We start from the raw sequence: 25,096 nt of genomic DNA on the forward strand, positions 1-25,096 counted from the left end.
CTCTTGGGGAATACCCTGGCGACTCTCAAGATATCCCCCCGCCTTTTGTGCCACTGTTTATGAAAGTTTATGAAAGTAATATTTTGTGTTATAAAGAAAACATTTTTTTAAAGTAAGAAAGGAGGTTTCACCTCAGAGCTGCTATATTCAGGCTCAACTGAAAGAGTAGGATATTAATTTATATCTCCTCCCTTCTAGACCCTCTTCTACATTTACCCTAATGCTTAGAGAAAGTTAGAAACTTTGGGTATAAAAGGACACTTTTTGAAACATCACGTAGCCCCCTCTCCACCTACGCTATTATCCACCGGCCATCTTCGGAATAGCTAATGCGGAAGAATGCATTGCTGTGCATAATTTTATCAACTATCAAATAATTAAACTTGGCGAAATGAAGCTTAAAATAAGTATTAATGTATATAACCTGTTATTTCATATGGACTAGTTGACTCTTTAAGAACGAATGCGCTAACCTGCGGCATTGCTATTTCTGAAATTGGGATACTGAATATACTGTTTTTGAATAATTCTAAATCGATTGGCTACCTCAGAATTTTCAATCGATAGCAATTTTTGTCTATCTGAGTCAAGCTGTAGTTCAATGCCAAAAAAATAGCGGAAAACGCCACTTTGCTGTGGCAAAATCTTTTTGGCTACTTTAACAGGACACTAAGTCTTTTAGTTTCCATTCGAACAAGCCGTCCTCTGACTTAACGGGACCTTCGGCTGGGTTCAATAGCCTTAGAAAAAAAAACACACACAACAATAAACATAGATCCGTGATCTTCATTCTCAAAAAACCCAAAATTCGACATTTTTTGGACGGGAGGTTGAAACCACAAGAATATAGGTTCTTTAATGTAATAGATCGTATAATGTAAATTTAAGTAGAATCATCTTCACCCTTGCGAGTGTTTTCGCCATTTATAAAAAAAAAGCCAAACTTTATCAGGCTCGTAACTTTTGATGTGTAGCTTAATGAACTTTATATATTTTAAAGTTTTCTTTTTAGGGGTTCGGTTACTATTAGCCTGGATCACTCCTTATTTATAACTTGTTGCCATGAACTGTTTGATCTTGTCAAAAAAATTTAATATTATGAAAAAAATAAAGGCTAAAAATCATTCAGTCTTTGTACTAAAATCATATTTCTTCCATTTCTCTTTGAACTCGTTAATTCTTGCCATTTGGAGCTCGAAGTCTTCTCTCTTAGGCTTTCTCCAAATGCTGTGATCCAAATCTAGCATCCCTCCAATAATTTCCTAAAAGCAAAAGCGATTTTAGAACCTTCTTCCTCTCTCAGTTGTGAGACCATTGATAAATGAATAGCAAATGCGGCAGCTTCGTATTTAACAAACGATGCCAACCAGGTCTCTAAGTCAGTTGATTAGCTGTTTTGTCAGTTGCTTTGAGCAACGAAACTGAATTAAAATAAACAAAACCTCTTCTCAATTTGATAATATTAAAAATTAAATAAAAACAAGTTTTTTTTAAATGAAAGTAAGGAGCGACATTAAAACTTAAAACGAACAGAAATTACTCCGTATATGAAAGGGGCTTTTCCTTCTCAACGCTCCGCTCTTTACGCTAAAGTTTGACTCTTTCTCTTAACTCTACATTTTAAAACAGTAAAAATCTACATTTTAAAGCAGTAAAAATCTTTGGGGGAGTAAGTCGTCCCCAAAGACATAGTTATAAGGTTTTTCGACTACGCTGAATAAAATGGCTATCTCAGAATTTTGATCTGTTGACTTTGGGAAAATAATTAGCGTGGGAAGGGGCCTAGGTGCCCTCCAGTTTTTTTGGTCACTTAAAAAGGGCACTAGAACTTTTCATTTCCGTTAGAATGAGCCCTCTCGCAACATTCTAGGACGACTGGGTCGATAAGATTACCCCTGGGAAAAAAAACAAAAAAAAACAAAAAAAACAAACAAACAAATAAACACGCATCCGTGATCTGCCTTCTGGCAAAAAATATAAAATTCCATATTTTTGTAGATAGGAGCTTGAAACTTTTACAGTAGGGTTCCCCGATACGCTGAATCTGATGGTGTGATTTTCGTTAAGATTCCATGACTTTTAGGGGATGTTTCCCCCTATTTTCTAAAATAACGCAAATTTTCTCAGGCTCGTAACTTTTGATGGGTAAGAGTAAACTTGATGAAACTTATATATTTAAAATCAGCATTAAAATTAGATTCTTTTGATGTGGCTATTTGTACCAAATTTTTTTTTTTGAGTTTTGGTTACTATTAAGCCGGGTCGCTCCTTACTACAGTTCGTTACCACGAACTGTTTGAAAACCTGCCTAGTATAGAATGTGAAGGTGATGCCATCACCGAATTAACCAAACATTCGCCTATTAGATTTTACGAAAAAGATGAAAACTGACGAATATGTTATTTATCAATCACCAAACCTTCTAAATCGAAGTAATAATTTAGAATCAGCTACTGAAAAAACAAAAACAACGAAAGAATAACTTAATATTTTAGTTAACACGCCACAAACATATTTAAAAGAGAAAGAATAATATAACGCAATTTAGTTTCCTAAGAAGACATAACCTTACAAATTGAATATTTTTTTTTCGGGTAACAAGTTAGAACCTAAGAATCAAGTGCCATGACAAACTCAATCGTGTGAGGAGATAAAAAAAAAAAAATGAAAAAGCTTTAGAGGAGGTAAGAAAAATTATTTTCAATGCAAGAAAGACAGTGAAACAATTTGATACCATAAATAAGAACTGAAACATATTGAAAGTAAGACAATGAGAGAATTATCGAACAAGCTCCTTCTCAAATCAGGATAAATTAAAAAGGTTTTCCACCAGGAACAAAGAGCAAGTTTAAACTTAAAACGAGCACAAGTTAACTCATGTACTGCCAATAAACCAACCAATCCAATTCTAAGAAGAACAAGATATTTAACTAGTCCAACTCTCCTGGGATCATCGAAAAGAACCTTGCTCTACGAAGGTTTGCAATAACATTTTAGATGAAGTTTCAAAGCTTTATACATGTCGCCTTAGCTAAGAAGAAAATACAGAGCTAAAAATACAGTGAAAATTACCGAGGTGAGATTTGAAATAAGTAACTAAATTATCTAAACTCAAAATGCCATAAATCTGTTATAATAAAAATATGAAAATAATAAGAAATATAATAAAATCTGTTATAAACCAGAATAAAACTGATCCGTTTCTGTTGATGCTTGAACTAAGCGGGCTTATCTTAGTTTTGACAAGATTTTTGAAGAAACTAAAGTTCAGCTGGGGGCCGGCAAAATGGGGTCTGGGGGGATTAAGGTCTGGAAGAGACGGTTACTCCCCTGCCCCACAGCAAATTACGCCCCTGGTGTAGCTGCGGTTATTTGTAGCAAGTTTTATACATCATAGTTTTTCTTTCGATTCTTTGTCACTTGACTAAAACCCATTCAATTCTATCACCTTGAAATCTTACATGTCTACTTCTTAACGCTATAGCAATATTTCAAATGTTAGTTTTGGGACTATTCAGAACATTATAGCTGCAAATATGATCCCTGTCCAATGAGAACCCCAACACACTGTTCAAAGACCCTTCCTTCATTCTTTCTTGAGAACTCCAATAATTTTTGAAATTTTTGAAAACAGTTAAAATTACCGATGGGAGATTTGAAATAGGTAACTAAATTATCTAATCTCAAAATGCCACCTCTTCACTCCTTGGGTATTTACTTTTTCTTTAAAAGTAGTTTCGTTTAACAGTAAATCTATATATATAAAAATAAGTTGTCTGTCTGTGTGTCTGTCTGTGGATCAGGTGACGTCATGTTTCTGTGTTGACTGACGTCATGAAATTAGTTGTCGTCATTTTTGCTTTGACGGTGACGTCATTAACGGTATTTAAGACATTTGTTCACGGAAAAATATTTAATTGTAAAATGACTGAAGAACCTACAATGGCAACAGCCGAGGAAGCTGCTCAAAGAGTTTATGCCAAAAAACTTGCTGCTGATAGAGAAAGTAAGAAAAGAAAGCGTTCCGAGGAATCACAAGAACAGCAAGAAAACAGGCTTGCGGCTAAAGAACGCAAAACCGCGCAGTTAGATGAAAATCCACCTGGACAGCGAGTCAAAACATATCAAAACTGAAAATGATAGCGATGATGATTGGGTTTGGGATTTTGACTTGGATAAGGTCATCAATGCCTACCAGATTTAAGTTAAAAAAACAAAGGTTCGTCGATATGTACTTCATAGTGACGCTGAAAAATAAAGAAGAAAAAGAAAACTGAAAAAAGAAAAAAGGTAAAAAACTAAAAAAAACTAAAAAGAAAAAACACGCAAAGAGAAATTACAGACCGAGACACAAATGACGACCGAGACAGAGGGAATATAAGTGACGACCGGGAACCTCAAAGAGAAATTACAGACTGGGACACCCGGACACAAATCACGACCGGGACACAGGGAATATAAATGACGACCAGGACACAGGGACACAACTACAACGGGGACGCCGGGGGCACAGGCGGGATATATAAATGACGACCGGGACACAGGGATTGTTCGAATAGAAATTACAGACCGGGACACCGGGACACAAATGACGACCGGGACACCGGGACAAAGGGAATATAAATGACGGCCGGGACACTCAAAGAGAAATTACAAACTGGGACACCGGGACACAAATGACGACCGGGACACAGGGAATATAAATGACGACCGGGACACAGGGACACATCATTAGAATCATGAGGTATAGATCTGAATACGGATTGTTTTTCCCATGGACAATTATATGTTGCATGTTCAAGAGTCAGTAAACCTGACAATCTATTTATATGCACAGACAATGGGACAGCGAAGAATGTTGTATATTCGCATGTTTTACGTAGTTAAAAACATATATTTATATCTATCTCTATTCACAGGTGGGACACAGGGACACATACAATGGCGCGTAACTAATATGGCGCGTAACGACTTACGCGCGCGGGGGCTTGGGGGGGCGCGAAGCGCCCCACCAACTAGGTGTTGGGGTGGCGCAAAGCGCCACCCCAACAGCTAGTATTAAGATAATCTACAGTTCAAATTTTCGTTTTGCTACCACTGACACACCTTCCAAAAGATGTTTTGCCTGAAATATTATGGAGCTGTAAGCTACTTACTCTGACCAACTCCTCATCAGTTTTTCATCTGCTTAAAATATGACCAAATCATTGTTCAACTGCTTCACAGTTGGGGAGGGGGAATCAGCTTTTTTTGCATAAAGAAAATTCCACTTTGGACAGTTTTTTGCAGTGTAATATTTGGAATTTTTTGCGTTTTAAGCATTTTCCCTATTATTTTCAAGCGAAACTTCGATTGGATATTGGAGGATGAAGGTGTCCTAGTGAGAATTGACTTGCTTATCACGGCGCTATGCGTTTCCCCTTAAAATACCTCCACGGAATTTGCCCCGGAAAATTCCTTCCCACGAAAAATTCTATACCCAAGGAAAATTCCCTCCCCGCATAAAATTAAAGGATGGTCAATAGAAAGGAAACTGAAAGTTCGAATCAACTGTTCACAGCCTACAGCCAGTTGCAAGAGCTGCAAGTTATGCGAGTTTCTCATTGTTAACTTATAAGGTGTTTTTAATTAATAAATGAGGACAGGTTTGATCCTAGATCTCCAAAAAAAGCTTAGACTTCTAAGGGGAAGTTTTAAGGAAATATTGTGAGGGATGCCAAACACGTTCAAAGCACTTTGTCGTTGTTGGTAGTGATAAGCGAATATCAACAATATCTAAGCAACGGCTGATGGTACTAGGTTGAAACTTTCAGTGTATGTTGAAAGGGGATCAAAAAAGATTGAAGAAAAACAAGCACCCTCTCCTTGCCTTTTTTATGTGGCCCCTCTCCCTAAAAATGGTCAAAAATTTGTTATTGTCATTTTATCATTTTACAAAAAAATTTACATGGCACCCTCCAAGGGTGCCATGTCCCCACAGCCCAGGGGCAAGTATTGTAAATTATGCAATTTATCCTTGATTCATATGTAGGATTTATCATTAGAAAAAAGGGGGGGGGGAGAAATCTTAAGAACGGTTGAAGACATTAAGATAAAACTTTCAGGACCTGTTGGAGGGGATGTTGTAAAGTGGCTGAAAGGCCGTCAGTTTCCCTCCCATGCCTTATTTAGCTGGCTTCTCTAAAAAAAACATTCGATTAAAATATGAAATAGCTATCTTGCTCAAATTAGTCTAAAGGTCAAATAACTGTCCCATCGGGGATCACATAACACTCCGCAGCTTTGTAGAAGATTCTTAAACACAATCAAAAAATACTATATGCATGCTAGTTGTCAAAAGAGCGCATCGGCAATATCTAGGGAACGGCTGATGACATTAAATTGAAACTTAGGCACTGAACTCCCAGATATATTAAAAAAAAAACTTTTTCCACGAAACAAGTTTTTCAAAGAAATTAAAGAACTCCATTAAGCCAAAAATGAGAAGAAATAAATTCAAATAATCTTCCGAGCGCAAAACTACCACAAGTCACCATCAACAAATAAATAAAACCAAAAATGAACAGATATTACAATAAATAACAAAGTCAAACTCAAAACAAGCAAAATTTAACGTGAGCAGGGTTGACAGGCCACATGCTTTCTAAAGACCAGAAAATAGTTTTCACTTTACTGAAAAAAAACATACATATTTTTTAATATACATATACTGATATTTATTCCTTAAAGTTTTGAATTTTTTTTATTTTTTAGGTAAAAAAAAGTGTAAACATTTAAAATGTACTTTTTTTTAGTAAAGTGCAAATTATGTGCCTTCTGGCTAGTGCCAGAGTACACATAGAGTGGGAGTACACATAGTGCTTTCTGGCTAGTTCAAAATCCACCATAACTTACGATTAAATGCCTAACTTAATAATGTAAGCCGTTCTTACGATATTGCTTTGTCACCTTTTTGCAAATCCATATTCTCGTTGTTTTTTTTTTATTATTTGGTTCAACATCAGCCTAAATATTCCTTAAGCTTCAACTTAAAACTCTTAGCTTGTGAAGCAGCAATAGTAGCAGTATGTGAATACCACATATCACTTTGGTTTCTTTAACTTCCCTTTTAACAACCGCTGAAAGTTTCACCTTAATGCCATCATCCGTTCCAGAAGCATTTCTGAAACGTCATCTTGACAACCATTGTAGGCATAGCGCATTTCGATTATGTTTCATAAAGTTTCAATCCTTTCCAAATTTTTGCCTTAATACCCTTAGTTTTAAAAGCAGCAGTAGTAGTAGTAGGAACAGTAGATTTAGCTTTAATGGCAGTAGTAGTAATAGAAGTAGTAATAATAGTAGTAGTAGTAGTATTTCTATGAATAGAAACAGTAGCATTAAGATGAAATTATGTCCTTTGGTTAGTTCAGCATCCCCCCAAAACGTGTTGAAATTCAGTTCACCTTCTCCCCTCGAAGTTCCTTGAAAATTTCACCTTCATGCACTTAGGCATCGTTTTAATAGTAGCCAAAGTAGTAATATTGGTATTGCTAGTAATAGTATTGAACAGCGGTAGTACTACTAGCAGCAGTACTATTAACATATTGTTTTTGGTCAGCAGAACATCCAAGTCCTAGCAGTTTCAACTTAATACAATTAGCCATTGCTATGACAATGCTGATATGTCCTTTTGATAGCCTGTATATTCATATACTATTTGAAATTTTCATCTCAATGCTCGTTGCCTTACAAGTCATTGCAATAGACATAGTGGTTGAAGTATTAGTAGTAATGCTAGCAGTATTAAATATAGCAGTGAGAGTAGCATTAGTGGTAGTGTGTATATCTGGCCTTTAGGCCAGATGATCGTCCCCTTTAAGCATTCTCTTAAAGTTCCAACTTAATACCCAAATCAGTTCTCGATATACAATCTCTTTCAATATGCATGCACACAACTTCTTTTGATTTAGTTCAAATTTACCCTCAATATTGTAAATGAAGTAGTGCGGTAGTAGTAGTGGTGGTAATTGTGGTAGTGGTGGTAGCATGCGAATATTGTCCTTTTGATCACCTCCCTTATCATTTCCTGAAAGTTCCAATTAATATACTCAGTTATTCCTGAGTTACGCCCTTCTTACAATCTGGCTACACATAGCGCGTTTTGGTTTAGTTCAACACTACTCTATATTCTCGGAAAAGGCTCACCTGAATGCCTTCTGTCTTTTAGGAAATTAAATTTCAAAACACACACCTTTCTCAATATATATATTATAAGTAAATTAAATAAAAAAAAACAAGTTTTTTTAAATGAAAGTAAGGAGCGACATTAAAACTTAAAACGAACAGAAATTACTCCGTATATGAAAGGGGCTTTTCCTCCTCGACACCCCGCTCCTTGCGCTAAAGTTTTTTATTGTTTTAAAAAGTAGAGTTGCGAGAAAGAATCAAAATTTAGCGCAAGGAGCAGGGTGTCGAGGAGGAAAAGCCTCTTTCATATACGGAGTAATTTCTGTTCGTTTTAAGTTTTAATGTCGCTCCTTACTTTCATTTAAAAAAACTTGTTTTTTTTTTATTTAATTTCTGAAGGTTTTTGAATTAATGCATGTCTGATTTTGGCTCTCCGTACATAAATTACTAAAATGAAATTTGCCTATTAATTCTTTTTTTGGCTAAATGGCTTTCTCTTAGTTTTGATCAGACGATTTTGAGAAATAAGGGGTGGGGAAGGAGGTCTAGTTGCCTTCCAATTTTTCGGTTACTCAAAAAGGCAACTAGATCTTTTAATTTTTAACGAACGTTTTTATTAGTAAAAAAAACGTAACTTAAGAATTAACTTACGTAACAAACGTACATAACTTACGTAACTTACGTTACGTTTTATCCCAATTCTTTAAGAATGACCCCTGAATCAGAATTGCCATAAAATAAATAGTTGAAATTATTTAAAAAATTTTTAGCATAAAGAGCGAAGTATTTATCTCCTCCTAAATACCTCGCTCTTTATGCTAAAGCATTTTTAGAACCCTTCATATGCGTAATAATCTCTGTTCGTTTTAAGTTTTGATGCTTCTCCTTACTTTCAATTGAAAAAACTTTTTCATGTTTATATTTTCATTGTTTTTTTTTATAGTAATGCTAGAAAGTCCTGCGCCCTTTTCATTGAATTTCTCTTCCCCCATGAAATACTCCTCCAAGGAAAGATCCTCCCATATAGCCCCCTCCCCTGAACCCCACACCCAAACCCAAAAAATCCCCCTGATAACATCAGTACACTTCCCAGTAACCATTACTGTATGTAAACATTGGTCAAAGTTTGTAACTTGCAGCCCCTCCCCCAGGTACTGTGGGGGGTAAGTCATCCCCAAAGACATAGTTATTATGGTTTTCGACTATGCTGAACAAAATGGCTATCTCAAAATTTTGATCCGTTGACTTTGGGAAAAAAATGAGCGTGGGAGGGGGCCTAGGTGCCCTCCAATGTTTTTGGTCACTTAAAAAGGGCACTAGAACTTTTCATTTCCGTTAGAATGAGCCCTCTTGAAAAACTCTAGGACCACATGGTCGATACGATGACCCCTGGGGGAAAAAAAACAAAAAAAACAAAAAAACAAATAAACACGCACCCGTGATTTGTCTTCTGGCAAAAAATACGAAATTCCACATTTTTGTAGATTGGACCTTGGAATTTTTTCTATAGGGTTCTCTGATACGCTGAATGCGATGGTGTAATTTTCGTTAAGATTCTATGACTTTTAGGGGGTGTTACCCCCTATTTTTCAAAATAAGGCAAATTTTCTCAGGCTCGTAACTTTTGATGACAAAGACTAAATTTGATGAAAGTTATATATTTAAAATCAGCATAAAAATCCGATTCTTTTGATATATCTTTTAGTATCGAAATTCCGTTTTTTAGAGTTTCGTTTACTATTGAGCCGGGTCGCTCCTTACTACAGTTCGTTACCACGAACTGTTTGATAATGAACGAATTACTAGAACTTCCGACTTCCAATAAACAAGTCCCCCCTGATCCAAAGTTTATACGACCAAATATTCCATAAGAGCCTTATATGCCACAGGGTATAGCTTACAACCCTTGCCCCTGGGCTATGGGGGGTTCCGTTCACCCTGAAAACATTGTTATATGCTCTTTGGACTATTGTGAACAAAATGGATATCTCATAATTTCGACCGGATGCGTTTGGGGAAAAGAGGATGTCAGGGAGGGAGTGGGCTAGTTTCCCTCTGTTACTTTTGACTTTTAAAAAGAGCTAGAACTATCCATTTCCAATCAAATGAGCTTCCTCGAAAGTTCATACGGCCACTCGTTCCATAAGAACTTTATATGCTCCAGGGTCATAGCTTACGACCCTTACCCCCATTCTTCGGGGGGCTGTGTCAACATCAGAGGCCTTGTTATGTGACCTCTGGACTATTTTTGAACAAATGACTACCTAAAAAATTTTATCAGATACATTTGGGGAAAATACGGCACGTGTGAGAGGGGGGAGGGTCTGCCCTCCAATCAAATTGATTCTTAAGAAGGGCACTAGAATGTCTTATTTGCAATCCAACGAGCCCACTCCAAAGTTTATACAACCATCTTTTGTATAAGAATCTTATATGCCCCAGGGCATAACTTACAACCCTTACACTGAGGGATGGGGGGGGGGGGTAATCATCCTCAAAGACAAAATTTCCGGATCTTTCAAATACGCTGAATAAAATCGTGTTTTTTCAGAATTTTGATTGGAGGTTTATGGGGAAACGATGGGCATGGGAGGCTGGTCCCCCCTCAATCAATTTCGACAATTAGAAAGGGCACTAGCCATTTCAATTTCCAATCAAATAAACCCTTTTTGAAGAGTCTACAGTTCCTTCTATACGAAGTACTCTTTTCTAAAACCAAAAAAAAACAACAACAAAAAATAAATAATAAATTCTTCCCACACCGCTTTTTACTTAGGCAGTGCTATTACACTGCTTATGATACATAATATGTCCTAAAGAAGGGGCGGGGTGATGGTAGAAATTGATATAGAATCCATCTTGATTTATGGGAATATCTCTGTTCTAAGCAGTTATTATGAAAGCAAAGAGTAACATTAAACATCAAAATGAGTAGAATTTATTCCACACAGGAGGGGGGCTGCCCCTTTCTCATCTTTAACCTCCCCCTCCTGGTCATAGAAACTTTGGAGGATGTTCATTAGATCGGAAATTGAGACTTCCAGCCCTTTTTTCTTCAAATCGAAAGTAATTAGAATAATGATCACGGATGAGTGTTTACTTGTTTTTCCAAGGATGATGGAACCCTATTAATGGTCCTGGAATATCGAAAGAGGGCTCATTCAAATGGTAATTTAATTTCCGGTAGCCTTTTTATGTGAATAAAATGATTGGCCGTCATTTCGAGATTTTAGGAACCATCCAAAAGGCTGTAACAAACATGCTAAAAACCATAACAGTTGAAGACCTCCACCGTTGCTACGAACAATGGGAACGACATCTCCATCAGCGTGTAGCTGTCCGAAGTAATTACTTTGAATGGGATAACATTGATGTTTGGATTCAATGAAAATTTAGTTAAAAAATTTGGGTCGTTATTTTTCTACCGCACTTTTTCTATATATATATATATATATATATATATATATATATATATATATATATATATATATATATATATATATATATATATATATATATATATATATATATATATATATATATATATATATATATATATATATATATATGTATATATATATATATATATATATATATATATATATATATATATATATATATATATATATATATAGAAATTGTAATCGTATAAACTTCGGAGGGGGCTCATTGAACTGGTAATCAGAAGTTCATATATATATATATATATATATATATATATATATATATATATATATATATATATTATATATATATATATATATATATATATATATATATATATATATATATATATATATATATATATATATATATATATATATATATATATATATATATATATATATATATATATATATATATATATATATATATGAACTTCAAGTTCAACATCAGAAGTTCAACATATATATATATATATATATATATATATATATATATATATATATATATATATATATATATATATATATATATATATATAGATATAAATATATATATATATATATATATATATATATATATATATATATATATATATATATATATATATATATATATATATATATATATATATATGTTGTCAAAATGTTTTCTCATTTTCTTTAAACTAAGGACTGAGAGTCTTCAGTGAATTGCCGGGTGTTACTGAGTTTTTTTTTGTGTCCCCTCGTTTCGCTTTTCTGTTCCCGACAAGGAGAACCAATTATCTGGAGAAAAGAGAAAAGGGCAAATCTAGTTTAATTTAGCTTTGTTGCCATAATCACCTTGGACTAGAGCAGAAACAAGACTACCAGCCATTTCGAGCATGTCCATCATATTTATCAAGAAAAAAAAAAGCAATTTTCGGAAAATGCCAATATTGTTTAAACTGCCCGAGAGTAGCAAAACTGAAAAATGACTGAATTTGTTGAAAAAACAATTATCAGTATCATTATTTTCAATAGACTATTCACCAATATCCTAAAATAGCCAACAGGGGCCTATGCGTGACTCTTTGACTTTAAAACTCGGTAGTTTTTTTTTTTTTTTTTTTTTTTTTTTTTTTTTTTTTTTTTTTTTTTTTTTTTTTTTTTTTTTTTTTTTTTTTTTTTTTTTTAAGAGTTCTTGTCTGTATTTGCCCTACTCGAACCAGATTATTCTTTTGCGGCTCAGAATAGCAGAAATCACCGCTTAACTGCGCTATAATCGTTTTTTTGCTTTTCTTTCAAACAGTTCGTGGTAACGAAGTGTAGTAAGGAGCGACCCAGCTCAATAGTAACCAAAACTCTAAAAAATGGAATTTTGATATCGATAGCTACATCAAAAGAATCGCATTTTAATGCTGATTTTAAATATATAAGTTTCATCAAGTTTAGTCTAACCCATCAAAAGTTACGAGCCTGAGAAAATTTACCTTATTTAGGAAAATAGGGGAAAACACCCCCTAAAAGTCGTAGGATCTTAACGAAAATGACACCATCAGATTCAGCGTATCAGAGAACCTTACTGTAGAAGTTTCAAGCTCCTATCTACAAAAATGTGGAATTTTGTATTTTTTGCCAGAAGACAAATCACGGATGCGTGTTTATTTGTTTGTTTTTTTTTTTTTTTTTTCCAGGGGTCATCGTATCGACCAAGTGGTCCTAGAATGTCGCAAGAGGGCTCATTCTAACGGAAATGAAAAGTTCTAGTGCCCTTTTTAAGTGACCAAAAAAATTGGAGGGCATCTAGGCCCCCTCCCACGCTCATTTTTTTCCGAAAGTCAACGGATCAAAATTCTGAGATAGCCATTTTGTTCAGCATAGTCAAAAACCATAATAACTATGTCTTTGGGAATGACTTACTCCCCTACAATCCCTGGGGGAGGGGCTGCAAGTTACAAACTTTGACCAGTGTTTACATATAATAATGGTTATTGGGAAGTGTAAAGATGTTTTCAGGGGGATTTTATTTTGTTTGGGGGTGGGGCTGAGGAGAGGGGGCTATGTTGGAGGATCTTCCCTTGGAGGAATATGTCATGGGGGAAGAAAAATTCAATGAAAAGGGCGCAGGATTTTCTAGCATTACTATAAGAAAACAATGAAAAATAAACATGAAAACGTTTTTTCAAATGAAAGGAAGAAGTAGCATTGAAACTTAAAACGAACAGAGATTATTACGCATATGAGGGGTTCTAAAAATACTTTAGCATAAAGAGCGAGGTATTTAGGAGGAGATAAATACCTTGCTCTTTATGCTAAAGTATTTTTAGTAATTTCAACTATTTATTCTACGGCCTTTTTGATTCAGGGGTCATTCTTAAAGAATTGGGACAAAACTTACGATTTAGTGTAAAGAGCGAGGTATTAACGAGGGTACAAACCCCCTCGTATACATAATAAAAACATAAGGTTATGAAAGTTTGTTACGTAAGTTAATTCTTAAGTTACGTATATTTTTTACTAATAAAAACGTTCGTTAAAAATTAAAAGTTCTAGTTGCCTTTTTAAGTAACCGAAAAATTGGAGGGCAACTAGGCCTCCTTCTCCACGCCTTATTTCTCAAAATCGTCTGATCAAAACTAAGAGAAAGCCATTTAGCCAAAAAAAGAATTAATATACAAATTTCATTTTAATAAGTTATGTGCGGAGAGCCAAAACCAAACATGCATTAATTCAAAAACGTTCAGAAATTAAATAAAAAAAACTAATTTTTTTAGCTGAAAGTAAGGAGCGACATTAAAACTTAAAACGAACAGAAATTACTCCGTATATGAAATGGGTTGTCCCCTCCGCAATCCCTCGCTCTTTACGCTAAAGTTTGACTCTTTGCCACAATTCTACTTTTTAAAAAAATTAAAAGCTTTAGCGTAAAGAGCGAGGGATTGCGGAGGGGACAACCCATTTCATATACGGAGTAATTTCTGTTCATTTTAAGTTTTAATGTCGCTCCTTACTTTCAGCTAAAAAAATTAGTTTTTTTTATTTAATAAAATAAGCAGCCAGTTGGAATATAAGCAGTCTTTTGAAAGTACTTGGACTGAAAACTCAAATGCTTAAAGCAATCTCAAATGAATAAGCCCATCTATTCTCGAAGTATTGTGAAAAATAAATAAAACTATTTATCATATTCTTCTTGCACATGATTCGTCGAGAAAGTAAACAATTCAGCCAGAATGAAACTTTTACTCAGAACCCTGGAATTTTGAAATCGTTCAAATCACTCTATTGTGATGTGAAAAGGAGTGGTTAACCAGAAGTAAACTAAGTACGGGCTATTTTGTTTAATAGGTAACGGATATCTACAAGTTAAGTATGTACCCAAAAATACCCGAGAATCAAAATAGGAGCTGAATGAAAGCAGCTCAGTTTAGAACATGGCATTTGCACAATTAGTTAATTTCTATAAGAAAGGGAAGGTCCTAAATTTATTTCGGAAAAAATTTCTGTGGAATCCAAATTTTAAGCAGGGATAAAATTCTCACCTTTCTTATTCAATTCATTGATAAACTCTTTTATGTCAAATTAGGCACTTTAATTAGTTAGAATCGTTTCCCCAAAGTTATTTAGAAAACCTAAATTGCCCTTGATTAAAATATACACGAGATCTCGAATAGAACAATTTATTATAAGCCTAACTGTCTTTGAAAATTCATTTATTAATCTTTCTATATCAAATGAGCAATCGTTAAAAACTTTAGATCCATGCCCCGGGGGTTACACCGGTCAAAATGACCTCGGAGACATATTTTACACATTCAAACATTTTACATTAAAGCACTTTCCTTGAAACTTTTAAGCGACGCCCGGGGGGGGGGGGGAAGACTTTACACCTGCTCACTGTTGGCTCTTGAAAAAGCATTAGAGCGTGTGATTTTCGTTCAAATGAGGCCCTCCTGAAATCCCAAGACCATTAGTTCGATACAAAAAGAAAAAAACAAAAAAAAAAACACACACACACACAAATAAACACGCACCCGTGTCACGAAAAATATGATTTTCGTACTTGGGGGCTTGGATTTTTATGAGGGAATTCTAGGACATCCAGACTTTGACGGAGCAATTTTCATATAGGTCAGATCACATCAGGAAGGTGTTTTCTCCTTTTGCTGGAATTATGTAAGTTTACTTAGGCTAATAACTTACATGAGTACTATTAAACCTAAAATTTTATGTAGGCGGAACTAGCATAAAATGAATATTTTATTGATTTATATCATGTTTCCAAAACTTCCATTTGATACAGATTTGATCTTAACTATTACCTGCTATTTGCGATAAAGTTAAACTTTTGCGTAATCATGAGGATAAAGTTTCATTTATGTGTATTTGCTTTACAACATGAACTACGATTTTCCTAAAAAGGGATCAAATGCTATTTATGGAAAAATTAGCTTTCATCATGACGCTTTTATATTATGATTAAAAAACCCCATTTTCCGTTAAATTCTACCATTTCCGCGGTAAGGCTGGAGCTATTAACCCCTTAGAATCTGTCGATCGCCTTTTTTGTATTGTAGTACCACTTATGGAGAAATCCTCTAACCAAATTTCAGCGGAAAACGTACTTTCTGGGGCTATAGGCAGCCCTTTCCTCCCAAAAAGAGATCCACTGACAACCCCCCCCCCTCAAAAGATTTGTAAAAAAAAAACACAGTGTTTCATAACCGTTAGTAGTACTGGTCTATAACAACCGTTTGTTTGTATGAAATTAAATAAAAAAAAAAAAAAAAAACGAGTTCTTTCAACTGAAAGTAAGGAGCGACATTAAAACTTAAAACGAACAGAAATTATTCTGTATATGAAAGGGGCTGTCCCCTCCTCAATGTCCCGCTCTTAACACTAAAGTTTGACTTTTTTTCGAACTTGGTGATTTTTAATCTTCTGACGAGGCCACCAGATGCTGCTACCGTCCCTTATTTTAGATGTCAGCACTGTTCACAGTAGAGCTACTTCTACGCACGAACCGCCACGCAAATTCGCTTGTACCTTTTTTTGTGTTAGTTTGTTATTTAGCATAGTGAAGCAACGCAAATTAGCTGTTAGCTACGATGTTGTTTTAAATAAACCTATCTCTCTCTCTCTCTCTATCTCTCTCTTTCTCAAAACTCTACTATTTAAAAAAATAAGAAACTTTAGTGTAAAGAGGGGTTGTTTTCCACTATTTTCTAAAATAAGGCCAATTTTCTCAAGCTCGTAACATTTAATAGGTAAGATTAAACTTGATGAAATTTATATATTTAAAATCACCATAAAAATACAATTCTTTTGATGTAACTACTGTTATCAAAATTCTGTTTTTTACAGTTTTGGTTACTATTGAGCCGGGTCGCTCCTTACTACAGTTCGTTACCACGAACTGTTTGATCCATAATAACTTTTGAAAGGTAAATTCCAAGTTAAATAACTTAGTATGCTAGAAACCAGTATTAAGAGAAGATTCTTATGATGAATATACTGTAGTCAGAATCCTGTTTTTGAAATTTTGATTACTATTGACATGGATTGCTCTGTACTTAAAGCTCGTTAAACAAACTGTTTGATAAACGGTCTTAAGTTTTCTTATTCTATTTAGCACTTCGTACTTCTTAGACATGAGCAGAGATAAGCTTGTTTATTTAAAATAATACATATTTGAAAAAACTAAATTGATTTTGTACTCTAGTATAAGTTTTCTGGAAAGGGGAAAGAAGATCGCAAAAGTACCCGACACCCAATTTCTTCCATGGATTTCTGTCCGTGTTCAATACTATATTTAGGGGTATCTTAAGCGTAAAGAAGGTCTGTTTTCTTCAACCAGCCCCAGACTCTCTAATCTGAACTTTAAATTTTGGTAATAATGGTTCGATGATGACAATCACCATTTAAAAATTTCTTGAAGGAAGGGGAGAAGGCGAAACACCAAACTAAATTCAAGGAAGGATTTTCATTTTTCAAGAGGGACGAGGCTCGATAAAAATTCTTGCTCCTGCGGAATATCTCTTGTCCTTTGCAGGTAAAATACGACTAAAGTTCTTTTTTTACTCAAAATTCTTGATTAACAAGAGAGGATCTGTTGCCCCCTCAAACCCAAAATTACCCGCTCAGTCCGAAAAGTCTCTACGCATCATTGGAATTTAGGAGATAAATCACCCTCCAAAAAGGATTCCTCATAAAAAGTTAGATAAATTGGGTCTAAAAATAAACTTTTTGAGGCTTCAGGCAAACTCAGCCCCGAAAAACTTTCTAATGACCCACTAAAATGTGGTACGCAAGCCTGGAATACTGCAGAACAGTGAGTATTTGTGTACAAACAGATTACAGCAGTCATTCATCTGACTTTAGAATGAACACCCTACAACACAATTATATTGCTTCTAAAATTAGGAAGCCATTAGTCAAGGATACACGATAAAGAAATATCGCAAAAAAAAGATCCCAGGCTTCATCGCGCTGAATAAAGTTTGGGTATGGAATCTAGGGCAAAAACAAGAGCTAAAAACGATATGTGGTGGCCCATTCAAAATTCCTTGCACCAAAGGCAAAATGGGGCATCTTCAGAAATAAGAAAGAGAGGACGATTGGGCAATTTTTATTCTAGGGAGCTTTTTCGGGCATATTGCAAGGTAGAATATTTCTCCATGAATGCAATTCACGATCCAATTCTATTAGTGAGAGATTTACAAAGCAGATGAAGAGAATTAGGTCTCCACTCTACTTTTCATATTTACCTTCCATTGTTTTCACTTGCAAGGATTAATGATTTTCTAGCTCTTCAACTTATCGACATCGGTATAAAATAGATAAAACCTGTGGAATACTGTTTATTTTAGAAAGTTCTTCCCCTCCCAGCGATGTGACCAAGATCTTTCTACGGTCGAACCCACTCTTTGCAGTACGCTTCTGTACCTAGCAGAAATTTTACTGGAGCGCCATTTACGAACAGAGGCTCATTAAACAAGCGTCAATGTTATCACTTCATTGATAATCCAGATTTTTGAACAAAAAAAAAAGACTGACTAACAGAAAAGTATAATAGCTGGAATTTGGTTTCCGAATATTTGCAACTCTGCCCGACTTCAGCAGGTTCAATGCACAGGCAAGGATTCAAGTGCTTTGTATGTGTTGATCCTGCAGGAGTACATTGTCTAAGAATATTGATGTGTAAATCTTGCATAAGTTTTCAACCAGTGATAACTTAGTGACCAATTCTCTAGCTTCCTGAGTTTCCAATTGGGCAAAGATACAGATTAGTTCCCCTCTGATAAAAATAACTTATTTCTAACTGCATATTGTTCAGTCAATTGGGCTCTAAAGGTGCACAGATACTGCCAAGTAGAAGCAGAACATAAGCAACTAACTTCTTACTGCATAATCCAGTTCTATTGGTAGGGTCTCTGTGCCCTACACTACAGAGGGAACCAATCTTCACCTTTACTCAAATTGTTTTTACTTTAGCATAAGTTTCTCAAATTGTTTTTACTTTAGCATAAGCTAAAATATGCCGAAACCCTATAGGCAAGTGTATTCTCCTGATGAGCCCTTGTGTTGGGTTGTTGCCTCTGAATTATTTTTCTTTATTGTTTGGTAAATGACGACTTATACTTATTGACGACATGACTGCCTGTCCATGGATTATTCTTTATGGTTGATTGTGTATGGCTATGCTGTTTGACCTATGTGATTGTATGGATGAGTAGGGTTAAGGCCTCATTCAAGTGCTGGTCTATATTAATCACTAATTTAGGAAAACATTCTTCCTTTTCTCCTTCTGTCTCCTTTTATTTTTTTCTTGTGTGTTTGTGCTGTTGCATTGGTTATTTCTCTTTTCGTTATAAGTTTCGTCTGCTTTGTACGCCCTATTGAATAGAACTTTAGTGCTTCTAGTGTATAGTGCACGTAGTGAATAGAACTTATCTTCAGAATAGTGCACGTAGTGAATATATTATTATCTTCAGAAATGAGATTTTAGTCTCTAATAGGATTTAACTAAACGCTTCTATTGGCTAAAGCAACACTATGTTTACGATTGATCGTATTAAAAACTTTTAGACACAGAGATTGGTATACAATTGGGAAACACAGTACAACAATACCAGAGGCTGCACTCCGAAGTTTTTTCTTTTGATTTGTTCGAATTTAATATACTTTAGTTCTTGGGCAAATATCGGCTTCCCTCAAAACGCAACCCGGAAAAGCACCAAAATCTCCTCCCTCCCTGGCACTTAGTATAGAAAGGGTGGTTGTAGAAACTTGAGACCGGACTCCTTCAAATGGAAATTGAAAGCTCTGCTACCCTTTTTGAGCAAAAGATTGGAGGGAAAGCAGCATCCCTCTAATATCCTTTTATACAACTCGAACGATCCATATCTCCCATGATATTGCATGAAAATTATCAGGAAGTCCTGTTGTTCAGAACCAAAAGGTCTAATAACTATTCTATTGGTGTTGACATCACCACCACAGCTCCAAAGGCAATATCCCTATATTATGTAAACAACCCATTTTTTTCCAGATAGGCGTCGGTAGAAAAGATGATAATGTTTGGTCTTGGTTGTCTAATCAGCTAGGACCTCCTAGACATCATTCGATTAGTCGAGATCCCCAGCGTTTTCCAACGGTACACTTTGGAAATGATGAAGTGTACCTGCGTAGATAAAAAGACGCTAGATGGATCCACGTATTACTCGCAATTACTCACAAATGACAAGCGGAATTGAGTTGAAATTCTCGGGATATGTTCGAGGGAATAGTCACGTTTATTTTAAATTTTTACTTGAAGGACAGAAAAGAGGTAAATTTAAAAGAAACTATATCCAGCTCATCAAAATACCAGTGTGCAATATATCGATATATCGGGTATATCTTGGGGAATGAACTTTTGGGTATTGGAAAGGAAGTCATTGTGGGGCAAGGGGGCTTCAATATTTGCGTAGAGAGAGATGGGAGAGGGGAAAAGGCGCTAAACAATTTGGGTGTTCAGTCAGCCAAGATGTTTTTGCACAACAACCTCCTACGAAACTTACAATCTATACACAGTACGGTAGCGCATTTCATCAAAAGAAACTTGTATTACTTGGTATAATCAGAATAGTGTATGTCAGTAAGGCTTGACGTATCAAATAAAACTTTAAGGGAGTTCTTACGCGATGAGAGGGAAAATATGACTTGGGGGAAGAGTGTAGAACCAATTCAAAATAAACTAGGTGCACTCAGATTATTTAAGTACCGTACGTGCAATACCTTGGGGCTGGCTTGGGGGTTAGAGTTGAAACTTTCGGCTACTCTAGGGGCAAGAAGAGGACAGGGTAATGCAATACGACGTATCTCGTGTTCAGGGAGGGGAGAGGCTAACCAATGTTTGTCTTTAATCTCCAAACACTTTTTCACTTTAAGTTCCTACTACGGCCCTATATTATCTCATTATTTACAGACTGAGGTAATTAAGCCAACTGCGAAAGCAAATTTTTTGAGTGGCTTTTGACTATTTTCGACACAATGTCTACCTTAGAATTTTGACAAAATGTCTTGGGGGCCACAGGGGGGTGGGTGTCAAGAAAGAGCTTGGGAGGGGTTAGTTTCCCTCCAATCACTCGATCCTTACAAAGGGCACTAGGGATGTCAATTTTCAATTGATTGAGCTCCTTCCAAAGTTTTCATGATCAGCCATTCCGTAGTGGACGGGTGAAAAAAATACATGGTAGGCCTATGACTCTTTACTTAGGCCGGGCGCACTGCACCTGATAGTGATTTGAGATCATCTTCGGAAGTTCTAGTATAATTTTCAGTATATTATTGTTCTAGAGAATATACATTTAAAAAAAATATGTAAGAACATCACCTTATTAATAAGGATAGATGTAATGATCCACTTAAAAAAGCTAAAATGATGTATGAGACTATAAAATAGTCCCATAAATAGCAAAAGTCTCTAGCCAAATATCCGTTTCATAGGACCTTTACAGTTTTTTGGCAAACTCCCTGAGCCAATCTCTTTGACATTTGACCCTTTAAATGACTTCTTAGTGTTTTTTACGAGGTCCCACAAAATCTTATAAAAATGTCATCCTAATTTGTTTTCTTCTTTTAGATGACTACTGACTTAGATAAAAACACGAAATAAAGGGGAAGAAGGGCTAGATGCAAAGTGTTATTTATGTGCTACCACATGAAGGGGGTCAACGTTCTCATGAAAATTGAATAAGATTATCTTCTTCCGCAAAATAATGATAAGCCAAATTTACAATAAATTTGGTCAGAGTTCTCTTTAAAAGAGTAACAAGAATCGCATTTACGAAGCAATTCTAACGTACCAAAATAACAACTTAAATTTAATAGAGGAGTCAAAGTGAAGAAGGGAATGATGGCTTGCAGTGATGACTGCAAATTCTGTCGGGAGAAGGAAGGGAGAATACGGCCTGAAAATGGGTCGAAAACTTTTGGCTCTATTTCACTTAAAACTTCAATTAGTTCGTTTCAATTCGTAAGTCCCTTGTCCATGGGTATCCTGACAAAAAATTGGTTTGTCCTGGGCCCAAACGAACAAAAATTATTATTTATTTTTGTACAACCAACTTGAAATTTACATCCCAGACCAAAGCCCCGGGGACAAGAGAACTTTTGAAAACAAAATCCACGGGTTGAGCCCCCCCCCCCATAAAAAAAGAAAAACAAAAAATATGTTCAAAAATTGACAAACCGACTTGATTTTGTTGGTTGTCTTGGTGATTACTTCTGCAGATCATTGGGAAAATTAGACTTCAACACATAAAAAATTGAAAAGATGTTAACTCGCCATGAAAAGGGATATAAAATGGACCAAAAGCTGTTTTACAGGCAACTTCAGACTTATATCTGTATATCCCTGGGTGAATGAATCCCGAGTGCATAAAAAAAAAACTTGAAAAAAAATGGTTCACGTGAAAATGAACTAGAAAACGTTTTCAATCGATTGACAAGGATTCAAATTATTTTCAATCTGTCCAGGCAAAAACTAGTTATTGGCCTTTGAATTTGACAAAAAGTTTTTGTAATCCTAAGGCAGAAAACTAAAAGACCCTTGTTCTTGTGTTGGTCACTGAATAAAATCATTCATTCATTCATACCATCAAATAAGAAGTTATTTAAAATAAAAAAAAAATAACGTTTCATCACTAGTAAAAAACTTGTCAAACAGTTCGTGGTAACGAACTGTAGTAAGGAGCGATCCGGCTCAATAGTAACCGAAACTCTAAAAAATTGAATTTTGATATCAATAGCTACATCAAAAGAATCGCATTTTAATGCTGATTTTAAATATATAAGTTTCATCAAGTTTAGTCTTACCCATCAAAAGTTACGAGCCTGAGAAAATTTGCCTTATTTAGGAAAATAGGGGGAAACACCCCCTAAAAGTCGTAGGATCTTAACGAAAATGACACCATCAGATTCAGCGTATAAGAGAACCCTATTGTAGAAGTTTCAAGCTCCTATCTACAAAAATGGGGAATTTTGTATTTTTTGCCAGAAGACAAATCACGGGTGCGTGTTTATTTGTTTGTTGTTCTTTTTTTTTCCAGGGGTCATCGTATCGACCAAGTGGTCCTAGAATGTCGCAAGAGGGCTCATTCTAACGGAAATGTAAAGTTCTAGTGCCCTTTTTAAGTGACCAAACAAATTGGAGGGCATCTAGGCCCCCTCCCACGCTCATTTGTTTCCCAAAGTCAAAGGATCAAAATTTTGAGATAGCCATTTTGTTCAGCATAGTTGAAAACCATAATTACTATGTCTTTGGGGATGACTTACTCCCCCACAGTCCCTGGGGGAGGGGCTGCAAGTTACAAACTTCGACCAGTGTTTACATATAATTAAATAAAAAAAAAACTAATTTTTTTAGCTGAAAGTAAGGAGCGACATTAAAACTTAAAACGAACAGAAATTACTCCGTATACGAAATGAGTTGTCCCCTCCGCAATCCCTCGCTCTTTACGCTAAAGCTTTTAATTGTTTTAAAAAGTAGAATTGTGGCAAAGAGTCAAACTTTAGCGTAAAGAGCGAGGGATTGCGGAGGGGACAACTCATTTCATATACGGAGTAATTTCTGTTCGTTTTAAGTTTTAATGTCGCTCCTTACTTTCAGCTAAAAAAATTAGTTTTTTTTATTTAATTTCTGAATGTTTTTGAATTAATGCATGTTTGGTTTGGGCTCTCCGCACATAAATTATTAAAATAAAATTTGTATATTAATTCTTTTTTTGGCTAAATGGCTTTCTCTTAGTTTTGATCAGACGATTTTGAGAAATAAGGGGTGAAGAAGGAGGCATAGTTGCCCTCCAATTTTTCGGTTACTTAAAAAGGCAACTAGAACTTTTAATTGTTAACGAACGTTTTTATTAGTAAAAAATATAGGTAACTTAAGAATTAACTTACGTAACAAACTTTCATAACCTTATATTTTTATGATGTGTACGAGGGGGTTTGTACCCTCGTTAATACCTCGCTCTTTAAACTAAATCGTAAGTTTTGTCCCAATTCTTTAAGAATGACCCCTGAATCAGAAAGGCCGTAGAATAAATAGTTGAAATTACTAAAAATACTTTAGCGTAAAGAGCAAGGTATTTATCTCCTCCTAAATACCTCGCTCTTTATTCTAAAGTATTTTTAGAACCCCTCATATGCGTAATAGTCTCTGTTCGTTTTAAGTTTCAATGCTACTTCTTCCTTTCATTTGAAAAAACGTTTTCATGTTTATTTTTCATTGTTTTCTTATAGTAATGCTAGAGAATCCTGCGTCCTTGTCATTGAATTTTACTTTCCCCATGACAGATTCCTCCAAGGAAAGATCCTCCAACATAGCCCCCTCTCCTCAGCCCCACCCCCAAACAAAATAAAATCCCCCTGAAAACGTCTGTACACTTCCCAATAACCATTACTATATGTAAACACTGGTCAAAGTTTGTAACTTGCAGCCCCTCCCCCAGGGATTGTGGGGGAGTAAGTCATCCCCAAAGACATATTTATTATGGTTTTCGACTATGCTGAACAAAATGGCTATCTCAGAATTTCGATCCGTTGACTTTGGGAAAAAATGAGCGTGGGAGGGGGCCTAGATGCCCTCCAATTTTTTCGGTCACTTAAAGAGGGCACTAGAACTTTTCATTTCCGTTAGAATTATCCCTCTATCGACATTCTAGGACCACTTGGTCGATACGATGACCCCTGGGAAAAAAAAACAAAAAAAAAAACAAACAAACAAACAAATAAACACGCACCCGTGATTAGTCTTCTGGCAAAAAATACAAAATTCCACATTTTTGTAGATATGAGCTTGAAACCTCTACAGTAGGGTTCTCTGATACGCTGAATCTGATGATGCATTTTCATTAAGATCCTACGATTTTCTCAGGCTCGTAGCCTTTGATGGGTAAGACTAAACTTGATGAAACTTATATATTTGAAATCAGCATTAAAATGCGATTCTTTTTATGTAGCTATTGATATCAAAATTC

The 25,096-nt window shown here is 35.4% G+C and overlaps 1 protein-coding gene across 1 annotated transcript in view; it reads right to left on the minus strand.

The window, feature by feature from the left end:
• Positions 1-1,070: 1,070 nt before the first annotated feature.
• Positions 1,071-25,096, minus strand: part of LOC136025268 (CWF19-like protein 2) — a 45,729-nt gene continuing 21,703 nt past the window's right edge. Inside the window, exon 5 of the mRNA XM_065701129.1 lies at positions 1,071-1,262. Coding sequence (XP_065557201.1) covers positions 1,122-1,262 — 141 coding nt within the window. The 3' untranslated portion in view covers positions 1,071-1,121. The remainder of the gene's footprint in view (positions 1,263-25,096) is intronic.

The sequence above is a fragment of the Artemia franciscana genome, chromosome 3 (assembly GCF_032884065.1).
Source record: "Artemia franciscana chromosome 3, ASM3288406v1, whole genome shotgun sequence".
Lineage (NCBI taxonomy): Eukaryota > Metazoa > Arthropoda > Branchiopoda > Anostraca > Artemiidae > Artemia > Artemia franciscana.